The 20,407-nt window shown below is 41.7% G+C and overlaps 1 protein-coding gene across 1 annotated transcript; it reads right to left on the reverse strand.

The window, feature by feature from the left end:
• Nucleotides 1–16,030: 16,030 nt before the first annotated feature.
• On the reverse strand, nucleotides 16,031–19,816 carry psma8 (proteasome subunit alpha 8). Its single transcript, XM_022757923.1, has 7 exons — nucleotides 19,611–19,816; nucleotides 18,294–18,420; nucleotides 17,948–18,072; nucleotides 17,624–17,746; nucleotides 17,384–17,503; nucleotides 16,618–16,680; nucleotides 16,031–16,529 (listed from the first exon to the last, which is right to left on the reverse strand). The coding sequence occupies exons 1-7, from the start codon at nucleotides 19,710–19,712 to the stop codon at nucleotides 16,434–16,436; spliced, it is 756 nt and encodes a 251-aa protein (XP_022613644.1). The 5' UTR covers nucleotides 19,713–19,816; the 3' UTR covers nucleotides 16,031–16,433.
• Nucleotides 19,817–20,407: the final 591 nt, after the last annotated feature.

Below are 20,407 nucleotides of genomic sequence, written 5' to 3' on the forward strand. Positions count from 1 at the left end.
AAAACAAACAGTGATAGCCTACTATTGACTCTTTGGCAGCAGCATCTGAAAAGCTGTCGCTGAAATAACACTGGGAGGGTGGGGGGGGGGTTGATCCAACAGCACACTTCAATATGAAGGAAAGGCTGACCATACAGGTTACATGCTGAGACATTTATTTTGCTATCGCACTGGTATGGACAACAAAATTCTGACAAACAACACTGCACCTGCGAGTATGTGAGTTTAGAGGAAGTAGAACGTTGCTGTCTCCCATCAGCTTTTCCTCCAGTATTATGTTTTTGGAAGTAAATTTTAAGTGAAATAAGCAGCTCCTCCTCCTCCTGCTGCTCCTCTCCTCACCTTATCTCAGGTGAGAATCTCCTTTCACTGTTGCCTCCGAGCCAAGATCAGCAATCTGGGAGTTGGGTGTGTTCTTTTGGAGATTAGTGTGGATGGAGGCTGTTGCATGTTAGAATAATAAACAGGTGAACACTTTAACTTTGCATAATTCTCTATCTCTGGGCCACCTTAATGTATTAAAATCATATTCTTCCTGGGGGCAGAAAACCAGCAGCAGATTATGTCCAGGGCACAGTGAGTGGAAACCCAATGACAAATCCCACCACTCGCACAACAATGATCACTTGGGAAGGAGGTTGCTATTTATCATGCTTTTCACCAAATCCTGGCATTTAATGGTGTGATTCTAGCTGTTTGAATTGTAAGTATTGCTAATGTGAATGGTGATGTGGTAATGCCATGTTTACACTGGGACTCATTCCGCTGTATCTACAAACAACACCTTACTCAAAACACATGTTCATGTGAGGCACCCCCCCCCCCAGAGCTTCCTGTTCCCATCCAGAACATACCCACTCCACCAGCCCCCTCTTTGAGTACTCCAAGGGTTATTCCGGTCCCCTTGACAGCCAAGCCAGGTAGGGGGTAGTGTTCATAATGGCTGGTGTTCTCAGCTTTAGAATTTAGTTGCCCCCCCACCCCACCCCACCCCACCCCATCCCTTCACACACAAATGCACACAACAACGCCCCCTGCACCAGTCTCATCCACCCCCCAGCGCTCCCTCCCCAACTCACTCTTCTTCTTCTTCTTCTTCTACTTCTTCTTCCCCCAGATCTCTCTTTGCCACAGCTGCTTCCTCCTGGCCTTGCCCCGAGCTTTCAGGAGGCTTCCCAGCTCCCTCTCCCTTCCCCTGCAGTCAAGAAGGAAAAGCAGGCAAAAGGAGGAAAATAAAACTTCAGGCACACCACGCAAGGCCATCTGGGTAATCTTGTTCAAAAGGCTTGAGGTGATAGCTGCAATTTACACAGGCAAAAAAAAAAAGAAAAAAAAAAAGAACAGACCTCATTTCCATACCTACCAGCCTCAAGGAGATGAAATTGAATAAACTAAGAATTAGAAAAGAATTACAGTAAAACCAATACGGAATATTCAACATTAGTTCATTTTGTCCTTGCAACACCCCCTCCTTGCACACACATCTTCTGGTTTCCTAAGAAAGAGAACAGTTGGGCTGACATGAAGGTGCCATGGACAACTAACAGAAGAACACAAGCGTACACACTCCGATACACCAACACAGCTCCACTCAAATACACGTGCAGGCACACACAGCCGAGGGGAGAAACAATATTTGCGATGAAAGCAAATCAAACTGAAATCCAACATGTTAAAGTCAAGTTGATTAGTGTGGAAATGTAAAAGCATCTTCAACTGGCATATCCCACAGTCATAAAGATATGTTAATTTGCAACTTAATGGCTGAAAGCATAATTTTGCTTATATAAACCTTGAAACGTGCTGCATTTCTGAAATGCGCCTTAATTTAATGAAGTAAACACCACCACAAAACAATAAATGCCCCAATTAAAGAACAGGCATGAAGAGAAGTGTCTATTTCCCATTTTGCCCCCGCGGACATATGTACCCAAGCGTGTCTGTGCATTTACTCACACGCAGAACCATATGCATCGTGTGCAGCTCATAAACATCATGCCTTCACGTTTCACATTAGCATATGTGCTGTGTTGTTTAAGATGTAGGTTATCTGGTGTGAGATCCAGGCTACATGTTTATGGCGATATCACTGAGCACGCATGCATGTACGTGTGTGTGTGTGTGAGCGTCTGTTGGGGGGTAGGAGTGTGTGTGTGCGTGCGTGCTTGCTTGCATGCCTCGGTACATGTGATTGTATGCAAGAGTACGTCTGTGATGGTATGGTGTTACTGTATAATTAGTACATAATGTAGTCAGGGTTACCATTCATAATTGCGTGCATGTTATTGGAACATATTGTGTGTTAAAGGCAGGATGTGCCATCCTCTATTCTTTCTTCCTTCTTTGCCTGCCCCTGTGTCTGTATGTCATCTGGCCTGCTTCGCACTCCTGGGGGGCATATCCCATCAGGCTCGCTGTGCTCCAATGTGTCCCGACAGACCTGATGTGATCTGAGTGGCTGACGGGTTTGTCCCTGCTGCCCGCTGTCTTTTCTCTTCCCTGCTTCACTCACACATGTGCCTAAGAAACACACAACTTGATGCAGACTGACTGGATTTTGCACCTCCTGTGGAAATCTTCCAATCAGTCCGTGTGTAATTATCTGCTGCATGTGCAGCCACCGAAATGTGTTCAGCATGTAGGGAGTCGTGCATGATACCTCACAACAATAATCTCCAGTTTGATCTTGAGTTTCAATTTTGCCACGGATAATTCAAGTGTGGAACATGGTTACGTGCCTCACTTCTACTTTTAGTATCCATTTGAATGAGTGCATAAATCTGAACGTTCAATTATGAAACCCCGCTGGAGAGAAACAATGCCCTCTTGGTTCAGTAGCCATCTTACACACACACACACACACACACACACACACACACACACACACACTCACACACACACACACACACAGAAGCCTGGGGGGATGCAGAAAGAGTGGGGGTTGGATACCATGAGTCTAGGGCATCAAACTGGGGCTTAGAGACAGAGATATACCAACTGGAACCTTATACCTACAGGGTGTGTGTGTGTGTGTGTCTGCTCGTATCCTTGTGTTAACACAAACTCACACACATATGGAGGAAGTGAGTGTCATATTGAGGAAGGCAGAATGCTGCATAGGGGGAACACAGTTTGTGGAGGCTGTGTATGTGTATGTGTGTTTGAATATAATCTAATTGCTTACTAGTGGAGGACAAAATTGTTTCGCCTGTAGGTATAAGTATGGGTGGTGCTGATGAGAACTGGTCTGATATCTCAATCCACCAATCAGCTATGCAGGGCCACCCCACAGCTTACCTCTTAGAATCATGTCCTTCATGTACTAATACTGTCTATGTGAGCAGGACTTTTTTTTTCTTATAAAATCAGGTTATTTGCTCTTAATTCTTTCATAAAATGGACAATGAAAATGAGGGTGGTTTAAAGTCTCCATTCAACAGCAACAGGGAGCATCAGGCCTTTAGCCTTTAATTAAAAAAAGATCAGGGGGATTTGTATTGATATTTTTCTATGCACTTTAGGCACAGAACTATAATGCCCCAAGTCCACAGTAATGTTTTTTTGATCAATGATTAACTACCTTAGTTGGGATCTTAGATCACCTTTAGGTGCTCCTCACAAGCTAGTTTGTCTTGTGGCTAAAATGAGCCACAACATGGAGGAAATGGCTGCAGAAATGGCTCAGGGAGGACAGTGACGAAGCAATGTTATTATCCCGCTTGTGTCCATTCAAGCAGCACGACTCAAGTATTTGCTTGAACTCAAGGTGAAGGTCCGACGAGACAGGTGCTTTCTATCACTAAATTTGCTTTCAGTGACTATTGTAGAAATGATGGATGGCTCACTGTGGCGCTCAAACTTTTTCCACATGAATAATATTGCAGCTGTACTGTTCTAAGATGACACATAAAGTTGGCCATTTCTGACATGATGTTTTGACACTGTCAACTTGGGAAATTCTTCTTTCAAAAGCCCAAGGACATAACCGCCATTTTTAGGGGGGGGGGGGGGCATGTGACCATTACGCTGTCTGTGATCATTCTGACCGGCTCGCCGACAGGAGGGGAGGGCTTGCAGGAGGCCGGGCAGGTCAGGAGTCACTTGAGTCATGTGACAACCCCAGGGCTTTGTTGGGGAGTGACAGGGAGACCAAGAATCAGAGCTGTGGTGTAGCTGCAAGCCCACGGGTGAAAAGGAGGTCAGTGGCCACAGGAAGCAGTGCAAAAGTGCTCAGAGCTACTGTCCTTAATGAGAGCACATCCCCTGGGGTGTATATCCCAGCAGCCTAACTGCCACATGAAAAACTCCAATCTATATAGAGTGCTGCGGGCGCAAGAGAGCAGCCATTTTCATGGTCCATTCCCTAAGCCAGGAGCCATCTTGTGAGGTAAACAAACCCAAGTACAAAGATGTGCACCTTGGTACAGGGCCAGTGCTGTTCCATCATTCACACTGTGCTCTATGAGTCCTTGTCTTACCATTTGTTTGGTTTGAAAGATCTTGACTGCTCGAGTCTCAGTAGGGGCCTCCTACAAAGCATTGTAAATTGATTTATTAATAAAGTTTGTATGCTGCTGAAAAACAGAGGCTAATAAAACAGTAGCCCTATAGGGTGAGTGGAAGAAATATATCTGAAAATAAACTTTGAGTAACTCATTAGATTAATAAAATTATAAGAATAATAACCCTGAGCACTGCCTGGGGAGGGAAATCTCATTAACAGGTTTTTCGATTCCACCTTTCAATACATTTGTTAAAAGTGCCAGAGAGTGTTCAATTATCACCCGCCCTCTCACCTCCAAGACACAGGGTGACAAGAAACCCCAGAGAAACCTGCAGGGCCAGGGAGGGGCCATGCACACAAGAACACACATACGCACACACATATATATGTGTATATATATATATATGTGTGTGTGTGTGTGTGTGTGTGTGTGTGTGTGTATGTATATGTATATGTATATGTATGTATATATATATATATATATATATATAAAAAACCAAATATGCACAGGGTTTCACTTCATCCCCCTCTGAGTAATGGGCCTTCTGACCATTTGTTTAATACTGTCAACAAACAAGACAAAAGCTGGAGGGCTACTCAGGCAACGCAATCCCACTCTTAAATGACTATGAGCCCATGAAACACACACTCTCAGGTCTGTACATGTCGTACACAAAGAAGGGAGCTTTTGCCTATTGAGTCTTTTAACAAAATATTTCTTATATTCTAAAGAAACTGCTTTCATCCAGCTGGCTTTCATAAGAGCAACCAAGAGCCCCACCTAAGTTTCTTTCTTTCATCTGTTTCCAATCTTCATATTGGCCTTTGGGCTACATCCTTGAGGCAGGAGGTTTGGAAGGCTATATTTGCTCTGGAACCATTTACTGTGCCCTCCTCCTTCTCGAGACATGGCAGAGCACCCGAGGGGGGGTGCAACTCGGCCCACCTGGAGTGCTGTGTCTCCACCTAACCCCCCCCTGGTGGTAGTCACCAACACTGTGCAGCATTAGTTTGTGCCTCGCAGGCCTCCAACTACAGCAACTGCTTGGAAAGACATCACAATCTGGAGATCAAGATTGAATAATGCCAGCTTCAAAACAGCAGTTTGTACGATGCAGAGCTGAGAGAATGGATTTGAAACATATGTGGCCAACTAAAAGCTTGACCACAGCTATATTATGGCATAACATACATAGCGTTTACATGCTATGCATTTTTTTTTTAAAGCAGAGATGAGATGCTGGGTAAACAGAACGTTGAACTGTATGCTCAAAGTGCACACTGCACTATTTCCATGTTTATTTTTGGTACCAACTGGCTAACAGTTAGCTTCACTGCAGCAACACCTAGAGCTAACACCTCTTGCCAGCTAATATTCCTTAAAATAACCTCCAACATCCATGCAAAGAAGGCGTAAAATGGACTTGTGATCATAATAACTAAGACAGCTAAGTAGCTTCCTAATTAAAAAGTAAGACTTAAGTTGAGCTATATGTGGTTAGTCTGCCTGCGAGTGCCAACTTCTAGATATTTTGCACAGGCTAAAAAAACTATTTATGTTTTACCAGAAAAACAGAGCAATTTAAATTGTTTTTATTTTTTCTAAAATATATATTTTTCATTAAGAAAATGTGCAAATTGCTGGATGTATCCCTTTTGTCAGTTTAAGCGATGTGCATTATGTGTGTGATGTACTTTGTTTGACCCTGATAAAACGATGGCTATTGTGGACTTCAGAATATGTGGTGTTTTTAAGGCCATGAGCCTCTAGAAAGGGCAGATCAACCATCTTGTTACTTGCAAACTAAATTAAAACCTCAAGGAAAAAGAGATACGAAGAAGAATGTGATTAAATAACACGTTGTGGACACAGATGTATGGTAACAATTTGGTATATTTACACACAGTAAACATGAGTCTGTTCTTATGTAAAGAGGCAAGATGATTTGCAGATAGGTAAAAAATATATTAAAAAAAGACAGTATCTCCGCTGGAGGCAAGAGAGAAGTCATTTCTTTTTCAGCCCTCTAGCACCAAACCTGACGTCATTCATTTCCATTTCTCTGTTGCCTATGCCGCTGTTGAAACTGCAGCCTGTGCTTGCCTTGTTCCATTTTATATCCAATGGATTGGCATTTAGTGTGACAGAGGAGAAAAGAATAAGTGAAAAAAAAATCAATCCTTTGAAAATGGGTTTTCATCAGCTACAGTGTCTGATGTTGTGGTGAGTTAATGAACAAGGGCACACAGTGGCATTGATGCAAAGCACCAGAAACCAGGACCAGTCATTATCATCCAACTACAAAGCTGCCGTGACAACAGTTTCTGACCTGCAGTGCCAGCCCAACCTGTGCCACCTATCAGCAAGAAAACTAATGGTGGTTTTTAAGCTGCAGATGTAGATGATGTGCACAATAGGCCTTTTTTTTTATTTATTTTTTTTTTACTTATAGTAGGAAAAGCACAACTGTTACTAAAACAATACTGACGGCTCTGCTTTATTCTAGTGTCCCTGTAAGCCACGACAGTGGGCTGCCGTGCACAATACCAGGAGCAGCTAAATGGTATTGAGCACCATTAATTTTATTATTTACACCTGTGCTACTCCTACTGTGACATGTCGAAATGTCTTCCATGAGAAAGCTACAGGCAAAGAAAGTAAAACCTTCTGCAATTTTGACATTAATGCCGCCTACAGGCAATTAGGCCTAGATTGATTTTTCTGTCTTTTGTTTTTTATATCTGCTGTCTGTGTGTGAGTATATGTGTGTGGGTGTTTGAGGTTAACACCTTGGCTCACTTGTCTGGAAAAGTTTAATGGTATGTGTCATAATGGGGGAAATAAATGAGAAATGAATTAAGAAACTCTTGAAAAGCTAGCATGTGGTGTTCTATACCCTGACACTGAATTGTATTGTAGTTCTGTTTAAATATAGCGTATTCAAAGTACTGGAAGTACAATATTACATTTAGACCAATTATTTCATTTTAGCTAATAAGTGGAAAAACAAAGGCAATAGTTGCTATATAAAGATAAGGAAAAAAAGTCAAAGGCTGTAACACTCAATGACTGTAGGTGGTGTGTTAAAAGCGTATACATTTCTTTGCCTGTAGGTGGCGACATCACTGTGTCTACATGTAGGTCTCACCTGCTGTTGGTGGCATAGGATGCCATGTGTAAAAGTGGCCTGACAATGACTGAACAGCTTCCTCTTGTGGAGATCCTGGAGCAAAGCTAAATGTGGGATGTGGGTTTGTGAGCCAGATAGATAAAATTCTAATCGTGTGATTCTCTAAACTTTTTTTTTTTTTTTTTTAAAGAGGAATGATTATCTGACAAACTACTGTTGCTGACACATTTATTCCATGTCTAAAGATAAGGATTTGGTGTACAGAATATAAGGTAAAAAAAAAAATCAAAAAGTAAACCGAAATGAGTACTGGTGCATTCATGATAGAATGTAGAGCAAAAAAAAACGCAGGCATACACATACACACACACACACACACAGTCAAAGTTTTAGTGCTTAGTTTTGATTCAGCTCTTCATTAGCCACAGGGCCCAACTCCAGTTAGCTCCAGTATTAGGCTCAATTAGAACAAGATCCAATTAGAGGGCTCCTTCCCCCTGGGGCAAGGAGAGGCAGGAAATGGAGACTGAGAAATGTATAAGTCGACAACATGCGGACACAGCCAACATAAACAAACTTACTTTGTTGATCTCTGCTGTTGCTACGCAGGAGTCCTCTGGGAGTTAAAGCCCTGCTAGTCTAAGCTATGAGATAAAACAAAATAAAAAAAAGCCCCGCAGCAAAACATGAACTCTGTGAACACAAGGGCTCCGACACCATGAAGGGAACGTCTGGGCCCAGAAAATGAAAAGCCCACAGGCGTTTTCCATTTACAGCTAAAAATCCAGCACTAGCTTCTAGCCAGGGTTAGTATCAGACTCTCAAAATGAACACTTACACTACGGGGGGAACAAATGAGTATCTTTCTATTGTCACTCTATTAAATCTGTCGGTTAATAGACATATACCTTACTACTGACAGAAATCAATAATGTACAATAAGATAAAGGACAGGAGAGAAAGAAAGAAGAAAGAAAGGTATAATTGGTGAAAGAAAGGGTGGAAAAAAAGGGAGAAAGACAGAGATCCAATTGTGTGATTCTCAGCTCAGTATTTGCTTCTATCTGTATGGTTAGAGGTGGTGATGGCGGCAATGTGCGAGCTGTTTGGGCTTGCCCTTGCCTCGGGCCTCCAGTGTTCCTCCCCCAGGCGGCGTGTGAGGGAAATGGTGTGTGGTGCGAGGGTAAACCTTGACCTGCCTGCCAGGAGGCTGCACACGGAATGAAATGAGCACAAACAAAGTGGGGGAGAGAGAGGAGGAGGAAGAGGAGGAGGGGGGGGGGGGGGTGGGGGGGAGCAGTGGAGGAGGTATATGGCTGTACTTGTGTCACCGCTACACCCCTTTGTGTTGTTGTCTGATCTGACTCTGAGTGGCAGGATACACAACGTACAACCGTGGAGGGACACACACACACACACATCTCGCTCATTTGGGAGTGTTCAGGTGTTGTGGGTGGAATCCTGGTATGTGGCGAAGATGGAAAGTGAAATGTTACATTTCCCTTCATGCTCTGCCAAGTTGTGTTTCAGGGAAAGATGGAAATCCCATTATGTCACATGCCTAACTTGGCCCCACAAACTCTGAAACTCGTTTGTGAAAATTGGGTTCAGATCTTAATGAGTTGCAAAGTGGCTCCGGTCTTATAAGTCTGCAGAGGATATATTTGTTGAAACATCAGTGAAAGTGTGGCTATGCATAAGCCCTGATTTAGAGTTACAAGCAACTTGCAGCCTGGCAACCTAAAGTTACTGCTCTGCTCTGTTCTTTCCTGTCATTTGATTCTGCAAACAGTAGGTGTTTGAAGAGATGAGAATTTGTTCATCGCTATCCGGGGAGAATTAAATAAATTTAAAAAGGTATAATCGCTGTAAACCAGTGTGTTGACAGAAGTGTGTACGCCATATCACCCTGCTTACCTGTGAAAAGCCCAGTGAAATCCATTACATACTTTAGAGACAACTCATGAATGGAATAATTAGCACAGCATGCTTTCCGCCCGGCTGGAAGTCTCTCTCGATAATGAACAAAGGAAAGGAAATTAGCTTTTGTCTCATAAAGTCACAACTTCAAAGATCCCTGCCATTGCATTAATACAGCCATAGCCTGCAGCAGCATGGAAGAGAATAAAATAAGCACTCTCACTCAGACCCCATTCCTATCAAGGTCTTTCTCAGGACAAATACCGCAAGCTTGGCTCTTATAGACCACACACACTGGACTGGATCAGTAGGAGAAATTAGGAGAGAAAAAGCTATGCAGAGCCATCCAAGCAAAGTGGATCCTCACACAAAACATGGTTTACATTAGTAAAAAAAAAAAAAAATCTCCAGGTGTAACACTATTTGAAAGTATCATTCCTCCGTGCAGCTGGATGTACACTTAATCACATCAGGTCAACACTTAGGCCCGGGGGTTCCCAGCTGTGGCCTGAGCGACCTGCGACGGCCGTCTCGCCTAACTGCTGTTGCAGTCAGCTGCCCCCAGGAGTGTGAGTGGTACACTGATCTGGTGCTGGGTCATCTGGCCTGGCACTACTACATTACAGCACATTAAAAAAAAAAAAAAAAGACCAAAACAGCCCAGTGTTTGTGGGGGAGCTGACACGATTGATGGTGACGGATACAGTTTAGGTCCACAAATTGAATCAATGTGAGGGGGTTTTCCAGATACTGTGGAGTGTAGAACGTATCCATGTGAAGTGAGAGCATTTTTAAAAAAAAGATATAGTAGTCTTTCTTACTGTATGCTTAACCTCCTCAACATCATCAATATTTTGTCCTAACAGTTGTTATTGTCATTGTCTCAAAGCTAAAGGAAGCCGCACTGAAGACCAGGGCGAGGCAAGTATTGTCCAAGGCACTCTCTCTTCGCCTATCTGCTCCTTTATCTGCCAGGATCAGTTGTTAGTGCTGGCAGTTTTCCTCTACTGTCCTCTGGAGAGAGGTGGCTCTCAGCTGGAGAGAGGCGCCAGAGGCTATGCACTGTCTCCATTGTGTGGAGAGACACACGGAGGACTTGAGAGACTCAGTGCAGGTGCAGAGAGGAAGAGTGAGAGGGAACACACCTGAGGGGGTTGATTTTTTTTTTTTTTTTTTTTTTTTTTCCAAAAAGCCGGGTTTTTTTTTTTTTTTTTTTTTTTTTTTCTTCACAAAAGTCAGGCTTGTTTTTTTTTTTTTGTTTTTTTTGAGGGGCCTTTTTAGTGCAGGGACATTTGTTGTCGGGAGGACAGATTTACTGGAGGTACACTATACTGGAGGGAGGGACAAGGCCCTCAGTAAGAATGCTTCCTCTTTAACTGCCAGAGACATTTGGTTACAGATGCAGACTGCCAGGATAAATAAAATTTTCAGCACTGAGGACAAATTGCAGGACAGTGCTATCACTGCCAAGCTACCAAAACAGTGTTATGAATTCAGTGATTCAAAGCAACACTTGGTTTGAACGTATAACGCGGTGGGACGAGGCGTGAGACCGGTCCATGTGTGAGGTCATACTCCTCACTTCAGTCGCAGGGTGGGTCTTTCCCGTACGGACAGGTCACAACAAGCTAAAGCTGATAACCTCACCTCAGAGTGGGAGGTTTCCTCGTGAAAGTGATCCTTTTGCTAACTGTTTGTTTAAAAGCTGACAGGCTACAAGAGTCTCTGTGACAGCATCTATTCATCTCAGGGTGACAGACGGAGAGAAAGAGGGAACGAGGGAGGGCTAAAGAAACAGAGAGAGAGAGGGGAGGCGGATGAAGAGAGATGGTGAGAGAAAGCCCAGAAAAGAGTAAATGGGAGATTGGTGCGTTTTAACAATAGGCTAGATTTACCTTTAGCTTTGAAACATCTTCAGATCATCCTAGTAGCAATTTCAGAAATTCATCTGGCGAGTGACTGAATGAGTGCTGATGTTTTCATCACTTTGGTTTTAATTATATGTCTCATTCAGCACAGTCTTCCCTCTACTCGGCTAATTTAGATTGAGATCCTTCCAGGCTTTCCCCTATCTTTCATTTCCCTCCCCTCCTTCTCTCCTCTCTGCATCCCATCAGCCCCTTTGTAGAAAAAAAGAGGAAGGAAAAAAACCTTCATGTCTGTGACTTTCTTGCCCTCCAGCGTATGAAGCCCTCTTTTATTTTGATCATCGCAGCACAATGGATTCATGCCATTCTGGCAACTTTATTCAGTATCAGCCCAAATTTACATACTGCTTAACAAGTTTGTGCGTGACTGTTGATGCCTCTGATCAAAGTGCTTTTGGAAATCTTTCTCATCTGATTTTTTTCCCGTCCTTCATTTCAAATGCATGCTGCAGACAGGCATCTTTAACTCAGGGGCAAAGAAAGGTAACCTTAGTGCTGCACAAGCCCAAATGTCATCCAACAAGGAGGGCTCATGTCCTGGGGATAAAGATAATGTAATCTAAGCAGTATACAGTGTGTGACTGTGTGTCTTTGAGTGTGTGTGAGTGTGTGTATCCCTGTTTGCCTCAGTGTCTGTTGGAGGCTTGGTTTTGGGGGCGGAGGGAGACAGGGGATGACAAAAGTCAAAGCAGTCATGTGTCATTTTTGGTGCTGAAGGGCTGGGACCTGCCTCCAGGGCTGTCCTCTCTGTCAGACGCACTCAGATATCTGCGCTGAACTCTCTCGCTGTCTCTTTTTCTTTTGCTCTCTCCATCCTTCTCTCTGTCTTTATCTAATGCACGCGCATGTATGCAGCTGCTGCAACTAACGCAACAATTCTGTGCTTTTTAGAAGCACACAGTAAGGTAGATTTAAATAATAGAGGCCTGAAACAGAGGGTTTTAAACCATGAGCATCTGCTTTAGATACAAGACATGTAGTGACTCCCTTCATATTTCTAAATAACTGCAATTTGACCACATCTTCTACCACAGGAGAACGACTGGAAGGGGCATGATTTGCTCCATGACCAGTGATACATGTATCCCGCAACACTGTGAGGGTGCATTAGGACAAGTGGGGAGAAATTTTTTTTCTGACAATGATCAGGTTGTAAATCAAGATATCAGAGGCCACACTACAAACCAATGGCCCATAAAATTCCCATGGGGATAGAAGAGGAGGCTGCACAGAAGATGTACTGTGGCAACCCATTGCAGGAGAAACAGTAGCCCCCATTTACAATAACACAGTACATGTGTAAATATACGTGGCTATCAGAGCAAACAACAGAATTGAAAACATTAAATAAATGGGAAAGAAAAATGGATTCAAAAATACAATGAAAAGAGGGTGTGGGTGGAAAGAGAGGAATCGTGGGAATGCAAGATTGCACCTCCCTCAGGCAATCGAATTATCCTATGGGCCGATGGTTCCTCCTTATGCGTCGGCTGACATTTTCCTGTAACCCCATCCCGAGTAATGCTATGTGATGTGTGTGACTGGCTTCTGCCACGGCCCTGAGAGGCCATGAAGCCCCAGGGCCATTTGCTTTTGGCCCGCAGCATCATGGGAATTATTTATTTTAGCTCTGTCTGCTCCTTTTTGCCTCTCCCTCTCAGTTTGCCCTCTCCTTCCTCATCTCTCTCCTGTTCTCCTCGTTTCTCTTTCTCTTTATCTGGCCCAGTGGTGTCTACTTTCAATTAGAGGAGGATGCACTTGTATTCTTCTGTGAGACAAAACCCCTGACAGGTGACTCTTGAGGGGTAACTCAAAACCATGCCTTTAGTCTCCTCACACAAACTGTTAGTATTCCAGCACCTTTCAGAAGGACACAAAGGTAAACGATAACTGAAGCTGATGGCGGTATCTGTTACTCAACTGTATATGTTGCTCTGTGTGATGATGATAAGAGTGGAGGGTGTGTTCAAGAAGAAAACAGTTGAAAATCAAGATCTGCTGTGTGTTGTGCATGTGTGCAAGAGAGAGAGGGGGAGAGAGGAAAGAGATTTAAGGACAGAAAAGATGAGATGTGTGATATGAGATAAAAGAATGATATTCAAAATGTATCCCTGGAGCTAGAAGTTAAAAGAGAACATTAAAAGAGAACATATTTTGATCGCTTATGGATATGTAAGCCAGCACACCAATATGCCCAAACTTTACTTCATACTGCAGAGCCCTAAAGGACATAAGCGGAGGCGGGCCGATCTGCTATACACAAACAGCGTATGTGTGTAACTGTCGACATGTGACAAGCAGAAAAGGGACAGTGTTGAGAACGTAGCCTTTTATGACCCAACACACTTTGACAGCTTGGCCATCGCTCGAGGACACAAGCAATGTTGCTTTTTCATCTGACAATTTTAAGCAAAACAACTCTCCCTCGATGGATTCAATTGTTCAGAGAGCCTTTGTGGCTGTGTGTTAAAGTACAGAGACAAAAACATGTCAGTAGCCCGTAGATTCTGCTTGCTGTTAGCTAGAGGAGTCACACTGTCAATCTGTAGGACAAAAAGTGAGATGAAAGTGTAAGTGATATGATGGCAACACTGCTTTTATGCAACACTGCACTCTGCTGGTGTAGGAGGTGATAACACCTTGAGTAATTCAGCAGCAGGAGTGAGACAGTCTTAACAGAGGACTAATGTAACCTTAGTTCCCTAAGGACGCAAGTGTCTGTGTGCTTCTACCCTTGAAGCAGTTGCCTTATTTGGACCTAAGGACATTCTGCACTGACAAATTTTAAACATCCCAGGAGGGGCATACTTTGAAATATGGCCACAGGGTGGCACATTAGAATGACAAAAATGTAGATCCTCAAAGTGAAATGTGCCTGTGACTTGGAAATCAGCTAGAGAGGAGAGTAATGGATATCGTTAGAAAAGGGTCAGACTATTGATGTTAGATACAACCAAATACATAAATCAGATGTGAACATGAGGAGTATTTTTTCCCAGTATTTTGTTCTATACTAACTACAACATGAGAGCACCCTTTGCCTTAAGTGCATGTGCATGACAGATCAAGAGAAAAAGAGATGCGGGCACTGTTTAAAAAAATCTGTTGTGTGTTCACATTAATACAGTCTTTGCTATGCGTATGTGCAATTGGCCTGTGAGCTGTGTGTGTGTGTGCATACAAACAATGCACTCAGTCGACAGCCCGCAGCAGTGTGCATTCTTGCTTGGAGAGTACATGTCCTCGGGCCTCGTTCCTCCGCCGATGACCTCTGGTGAAGCCATTATTTTCTGCATTAATGATGAGCAGCAGCCAGTGATGAGAGAGATGGACTTTGTCCTGAGGCACAGTAGCGCTGATTATGGGCAACAACAATGCCAGCAAAAAAGAAAAAAGAAAAAAGAAATAAATAAAAGAAAGCAAGAAAAAGAAAACTCTTCCCACAAGCAGTTCAAAAGCAGCAACACAGAATAAGCTGCTCTTGCTCTATTGACAAGATGGATCAGATAACCTATGTAGCCAGAGGATTACCCAGAATACTTTAAGAAAGGCTACCTATAACGTGTGTCTCTGCAACCAACAAACAGGTAACTGTGACAACATTATAATCTTACCTAACCCTGACCTGAAATACATTAGTGTGTGGCAATTAGTGTATGAATGAAAGGGCTGACAGTGAGTCATGTAAACCCCATCGTTTATTGCCATACTAGGATTTAGTGACATAATGTGTAGGATGTAATATTAAGAGGCTTAATTGATCCTCTGACATCAGCCTAAACACCAACCTGTAAGACTCACAAACAAGACAAATTGCAGACAAAGTGCAATTGCTCTAGTCAAGGCAGCCAGGGCACCCACTCAGGAAATCCTGGCTTGGGGAGATGACTCTAAATGAAGGACTTTACCATTCACCATTATGTCTTTGGTGAGAGTCAGAGGGAACCCCCGGGGCTCTTCAGCACAGCACGGCACAACTTTTCAAAGGGCTCCAGATTAAAGTCACTGAAAGTTCCCACTGGGGTCTGAGGCCAGGATCCCATTAAGCAGCCCTACCACACCGCCGGCCATAATTGTGTCGTTGAGAATTCAGAGCAGTGGTTGCTTGATAAGCGAATTTAGGGTGAAATAAAAAAGGAGAGGCAAAAAAAGGGGTCTCGTTGGGCCACCATTAGACACTTCATTCGCTCATTGCTAATTTGTTTTAAATGACTGAGGGAGAGGTGAGCACTTTATAAAGCAATCTGAGCTACCTTTTTTTCCCCCCGCAATTCCTGTCTGTGCCACAGAATGCTGATAAATGAAAAACATTGCCGTTTATAGCCACACACTACACTGCCGCTAGTGGTGTTTTAAACTGTACTTATCTTTATCGCACTTCTTGCTTTGCAGTAGGATAATCAATAAGTCCCTCTACTCTCATCTTGAGGAAACCGGTCAGTGCATCACTAGTAATGACAATTATTACTCAGTCCTCTGAGTAAACACCCTCTAGTAAAGCCAACAGATTGTTTACAACTACTTTTATAAATAACATAAAAACATGCTACAAACAAGTCAGGTTTTATTGAGTATTTAGTTTCATTGTGGATCTGAATGTTACAAATGGTTTCTTTCAACATTTGAGATTCATCACCATCAGAGCTGTTTGCTGAATGATATAAAAACATCCTGTAGGCATAGTTTAAGGTCTAAACCATAACCTGAGATCTATGGATGTGCTTTTACATATTGGTCAAATCATTAGCTGGAAGTATAGGAACTAGTTATTCTTTGCAACTTGTACAGCATCACTCAAATGTGTGCAAGACATCAAAAGATCTCAAATTATGATTCAGCTCTTTACAATGAAATAAATGAGAGTAAACCCTCTGACACATACTAATATTTGCAACCGAAATATGCTATTGTCATCCAAGTGCAATAAAGAAAAACTCTTAGTTAACTGCTTCAGGTGGATTTTTTCTGTTTCTTCTTCTCTGCCTCTTCTTCTTTCTCCTTCTCGATCTCAGCCACCAGGGTCTCAATTTCCTTGGATTCCAAAATCTGCAAACAGCCAAGAAAAGTAATTATCACCCTATAAATAAAAAGGTAGAACAAAATAAAAAGATAAATATAATTTGCAGCAAATCACCTTCAGTGGCTGATTCCGTCTGATAACAGCAAGTTCAATATTCTTTCCTCCTGACTGGACAACCTATGACAAAAAAAATACTTTAATGTAACAAATCCCAGTGAATCAGCATATATTGACTCCTGTAGCCTCCAACTCAAATCCATGTTGAGAAGCTGTGACACGTTGTGAGGGTATTTATGTGCAATTAAATCCAGCAAAGTAAATCCTTGACTTCTGTGGGTAATTCTGCAGTAATTTGTTGTAAGCATCGCTTAAAAATTTCCTTTTACATTGAGTGCAATTTCGATGGAAATTAATTTGAATAACACCTTACAAAGTATCACAGAATGTGACAACACAGATACAAATTTCGGTCTATTGAAATGAAGCATTTATTTTATTTGTTTCGTAAGAAAACTAAAAGCAGAAGGCAGGTTCTGCTCAAAACAACAGGCAAAGTCACACATGGTAACGATTCTGGCGGATCACTTTATGGTTCACATCTGGCAGCAGGTGGTGCTCTTTGATAAAGGCAAGACTGGATTAAATTCACTATGATAGGTGTAATTACATTGGAAGCGACAACTTCTCCATCTAATTTTTCACATTTACGTCCTGTCTATTTGTGACATCCTCTATATAAAAATGCCTTTAAAACATATGTATGGCAGTTGGGTAATCCTGTTGTAAAACAGCTTTGTAATTATTCAGTTTCAGTATATGTAGTTAACGACAAGGTGTGCAATTTCAAATATGTCAATGCAAACACTAAATCCGACCTTACCTCAAGCAAAGCTTTGATAGCCAACTTGATTGCCTCATTGTCCCCAGCAATGGCTTCATCTGTGTAATTCTTCTCCAAGAACTCCCTCACAGTTTTTGCACTGCGGCCAATTGCGTTTGCCTGATTTTTTTCAAAAATAACAAAAAAATCAATTAATAAATCAATTTCATATTGATAGGGTAGTTATTGGAAATATGTGGCAAGAGAACAAAGTAATGTACAAAGAGCACACTCACTGACCTTCCAGGCATGGTAAGTTCCTGACGGGTCTGTCTGATACAGCCTGGGAGTTCCATCGTAGTCAAAGCCAACAATTAACGCAGAGATGCCGAATGGCCTGCGCCCATTGCTTTGAGTGTAGCGCTACAAATATGGCCAATATACAGACCAATGTTACTGGTTATTCTTAAAAATCTTTCTTAAAAATATATTAGCCAGCCAGAAACCAGAGAGTAGAGCACAAGAGCTGAAACTGATGTTCTTACCCACTGAATGTGAAATCTTAGAAGTTCCTTTGAGTAAATTAACAGCAAACAACAGATTAATTGTAAGAAGATTAAATACCTGTTTCAGTGTAGCTATGTAGCGTGTGATGTATTCCACTGTGACTGGGTCCTCAACAGTTAGCCTGTGGCTCTGGCACTCAACCCGAGCTCTGTTTATCACGATACGGGCATCTGCTGTCAGACCTTAAAATCATTGAAAGAAGTTAAATAGCTACACAACATGCAAATAAAATACAACAGGAAATTCCAAGTCAAAAAAACTGCTATATGATGTTGATATCTGCAGTGATGTAGAGTAGTGTCACAACAAACTCAGCTGTTTCAAAATAATACTAGATGTGATACAATATTACATAATAAATGTATTATTCAGTTACTGAATAAGATTGTATTGTTTGAGGTACCTGCAAATGCCATGCAGACATGCTCATCCAGGGCACATATCTTGCGGACAGTCCTTTCCTCCTGCAGCTTTGCTACAGATTTCTTCTCAACACCAAGGACAACAATGTCTTTACCTCTTATTCCCACCTGCACAGAATATAAATAATCAAAATTATTTCAATCCCATGGGCTAGCAATTGTTGGTATGATATTAAGTAGTAAAGGGAAAATATCCAGAATTTCAAATCAACTGAGTTCACAGACTGACATCTAAAATCCAGAACAGGTCTTTTTACTTCAAGTTTGATTTCTTTCTCTAAAAAGACTGTTTTCTTCAAGCAGGCTTGAGGAGCTTGAGGAAGAGTTGTAAGCCAATCGGTACCTTCAACACCAAATTGATCAATTGAACAGTGACATCACAGTATTCACATGCTCTGCTCTTAAGAGAAAAAGTACTTTAATACAAAATTCCTTCAGGCTTAAAGTTTGAAAGAGGGTATTTTGATTGTTTCCATGCACGTCAATCACATTACCAACAGGTCAGATCATTACATCAAATTCAATGAACAAAATTGGCTGGATTACTTCCAAAACAATTCATGTCAAGTTACACTTTTTCCACACACTTTAGGGGTTAAAGAGGTTAACGTAAATAACGCGAGGTTCAACGGACTTAAATTGAATATGAAAGTCAGGTGTAATTCTACCTGAACTTAGTAATACAAAAGTTATCTATATCTTAGTTAGCTGCAACTACAGTGATTTTGTGACTATATAAATAACTTAAAGATAGCTAACAAACCTTATTAATTAATAATTAATTAAGTACACTAATTTAGTGCACTTACGGTGCCACATAGTATCTGGGAATTATCGTGTAAGCTAACATTGGACATAGCCCTGTGTGTTTACCACCTTCAATGTTTGAATGATAATGTATTTTAATATGTTTGTATGTACAACTTCCGGGGCAAAATACAACTTCGATAACCGCATGTAAAAGAAAAAATGTTTCTGGCGTTACTTGACGTTATCACATTGAAACTGAAACTATTGTGAGAGTGACACAGCGACAAAATGCTCGCTAACAGCAACCTACTCTTTTCATTTCTAGTAGCTGATTAATATTTCATACATTACAAGTGGAAGTTGCAGACCAACAGTCTAACAAGGTCGTAAAAAATCACAACACATGAGTATAATACATTGTGTGAAACACGAAGTTAGCTAAATATATTAGCAAATGAGTGCCTGCTACTCGCTATCTTAGCTAGGCTAACTACCGCTTGCGGACGTTAGCGTTAGCATTAGTTTAATTTTACCATTTTACGACTTACCGCTGTGGAACCTTTTTTTACAGCTTCTTGTGCATATTCCACTTGAAAGAGATGGCCATCAGGAGAAAAGACAGTAATAGCTCTGTCATATCTTGCCGCCATTGCACTGCAAGACAAGTACAATCACAAGGAAAGGGGGAGATTTCAACCAAATGATTCAGCTAGTTAGTATCAAACTGCTCAGTCTATGATGCTGCCGTGTGTTGAAAACTGCGCCTGCGCATGACCTCTGAACCTCGGGCGATACCAAAACCAGAGGAAAGTTGTAACTATCTTTTTTGTGACAGAAAAATACTATGCATTTAATTTGTGCAAGTGCTCTGCGAAAGAAATAAGTTTACTTCGAAAGTTAAAGATAAAAAAAAACCGTTTCATTTACTCGGTTAATTTAATTAAGCCTGGGCAATGTGGAATGATGGTGCAATGTGGGAGACTTTTAAACAGATAAAACTACGAATAGTAAACATTTTCTTGAGCCATTATTGCCTAAAACTGTCAACAATATTATAAACATTTTCTAAGATATATAGGTATATATATTAAAGCTTCGACTGTATTTCCCCTTTTTTTTGAGCAGTCCATTTCCCGTGGCCTTTCTGACTAGATCTAGACCGTTCCACTATATGAAAAATAGGTGGAATTGCATTTCAATTAAGTAAAAATGTAGGTGCTTTCAAGTATATTAATAAATGTGTGTTGAATATTAGAATTTATCGTCACTAAATTTAAACATCACGCATTCCCATGTGATCAAAATAAACAATACTAATAAACTATGTTTTAAAATGTGTTGTATC

Source organism: Seriola dumerili, unplaced genomic scaffold (genome assembly GCF_002260705.1).
Source record: "Seriola dumerili isolate Sdu_G_001 unplaced genomic scaffold, Sdu_1.0 BDQW01000291.1, whole genome shotgun sequence".
In the NCBI taxonomy this organism is placed as follows: Eukaryota; Metazoa; Chordata; class Actinopteri; order Carangiformes; family Carangidae; genus Seriola; species Seriola dumerili.

What these genes read in the sequence shown, in the direction of transcription:
- psma8 (XM_022757923.1), bottom strand. Translation starts at nt 19,712, where the DNA reads ATGGCGGCAAGATATGACAGAGCTATTACTGTCTTTTCTCCTGATGGC. An exon ending in TAAAAAAAGGTTCCACAGCG is followed by an intron (nt 18,421 to 19,610) that starts GTAAGTCGTAAA and finishes TATTCTGTGCAG; the next exon opens with GTGGGAATAAGAGGTAAAGA. An exon ending in TGTCTGCATGGCATTTGCAG is followed by an intron (nt 18,073 to 18,293) that starts GTACCTCAAACA and finishes AATGATTTTAAG; the next exon opens with GTCTGACAGCAGATGCCCGT.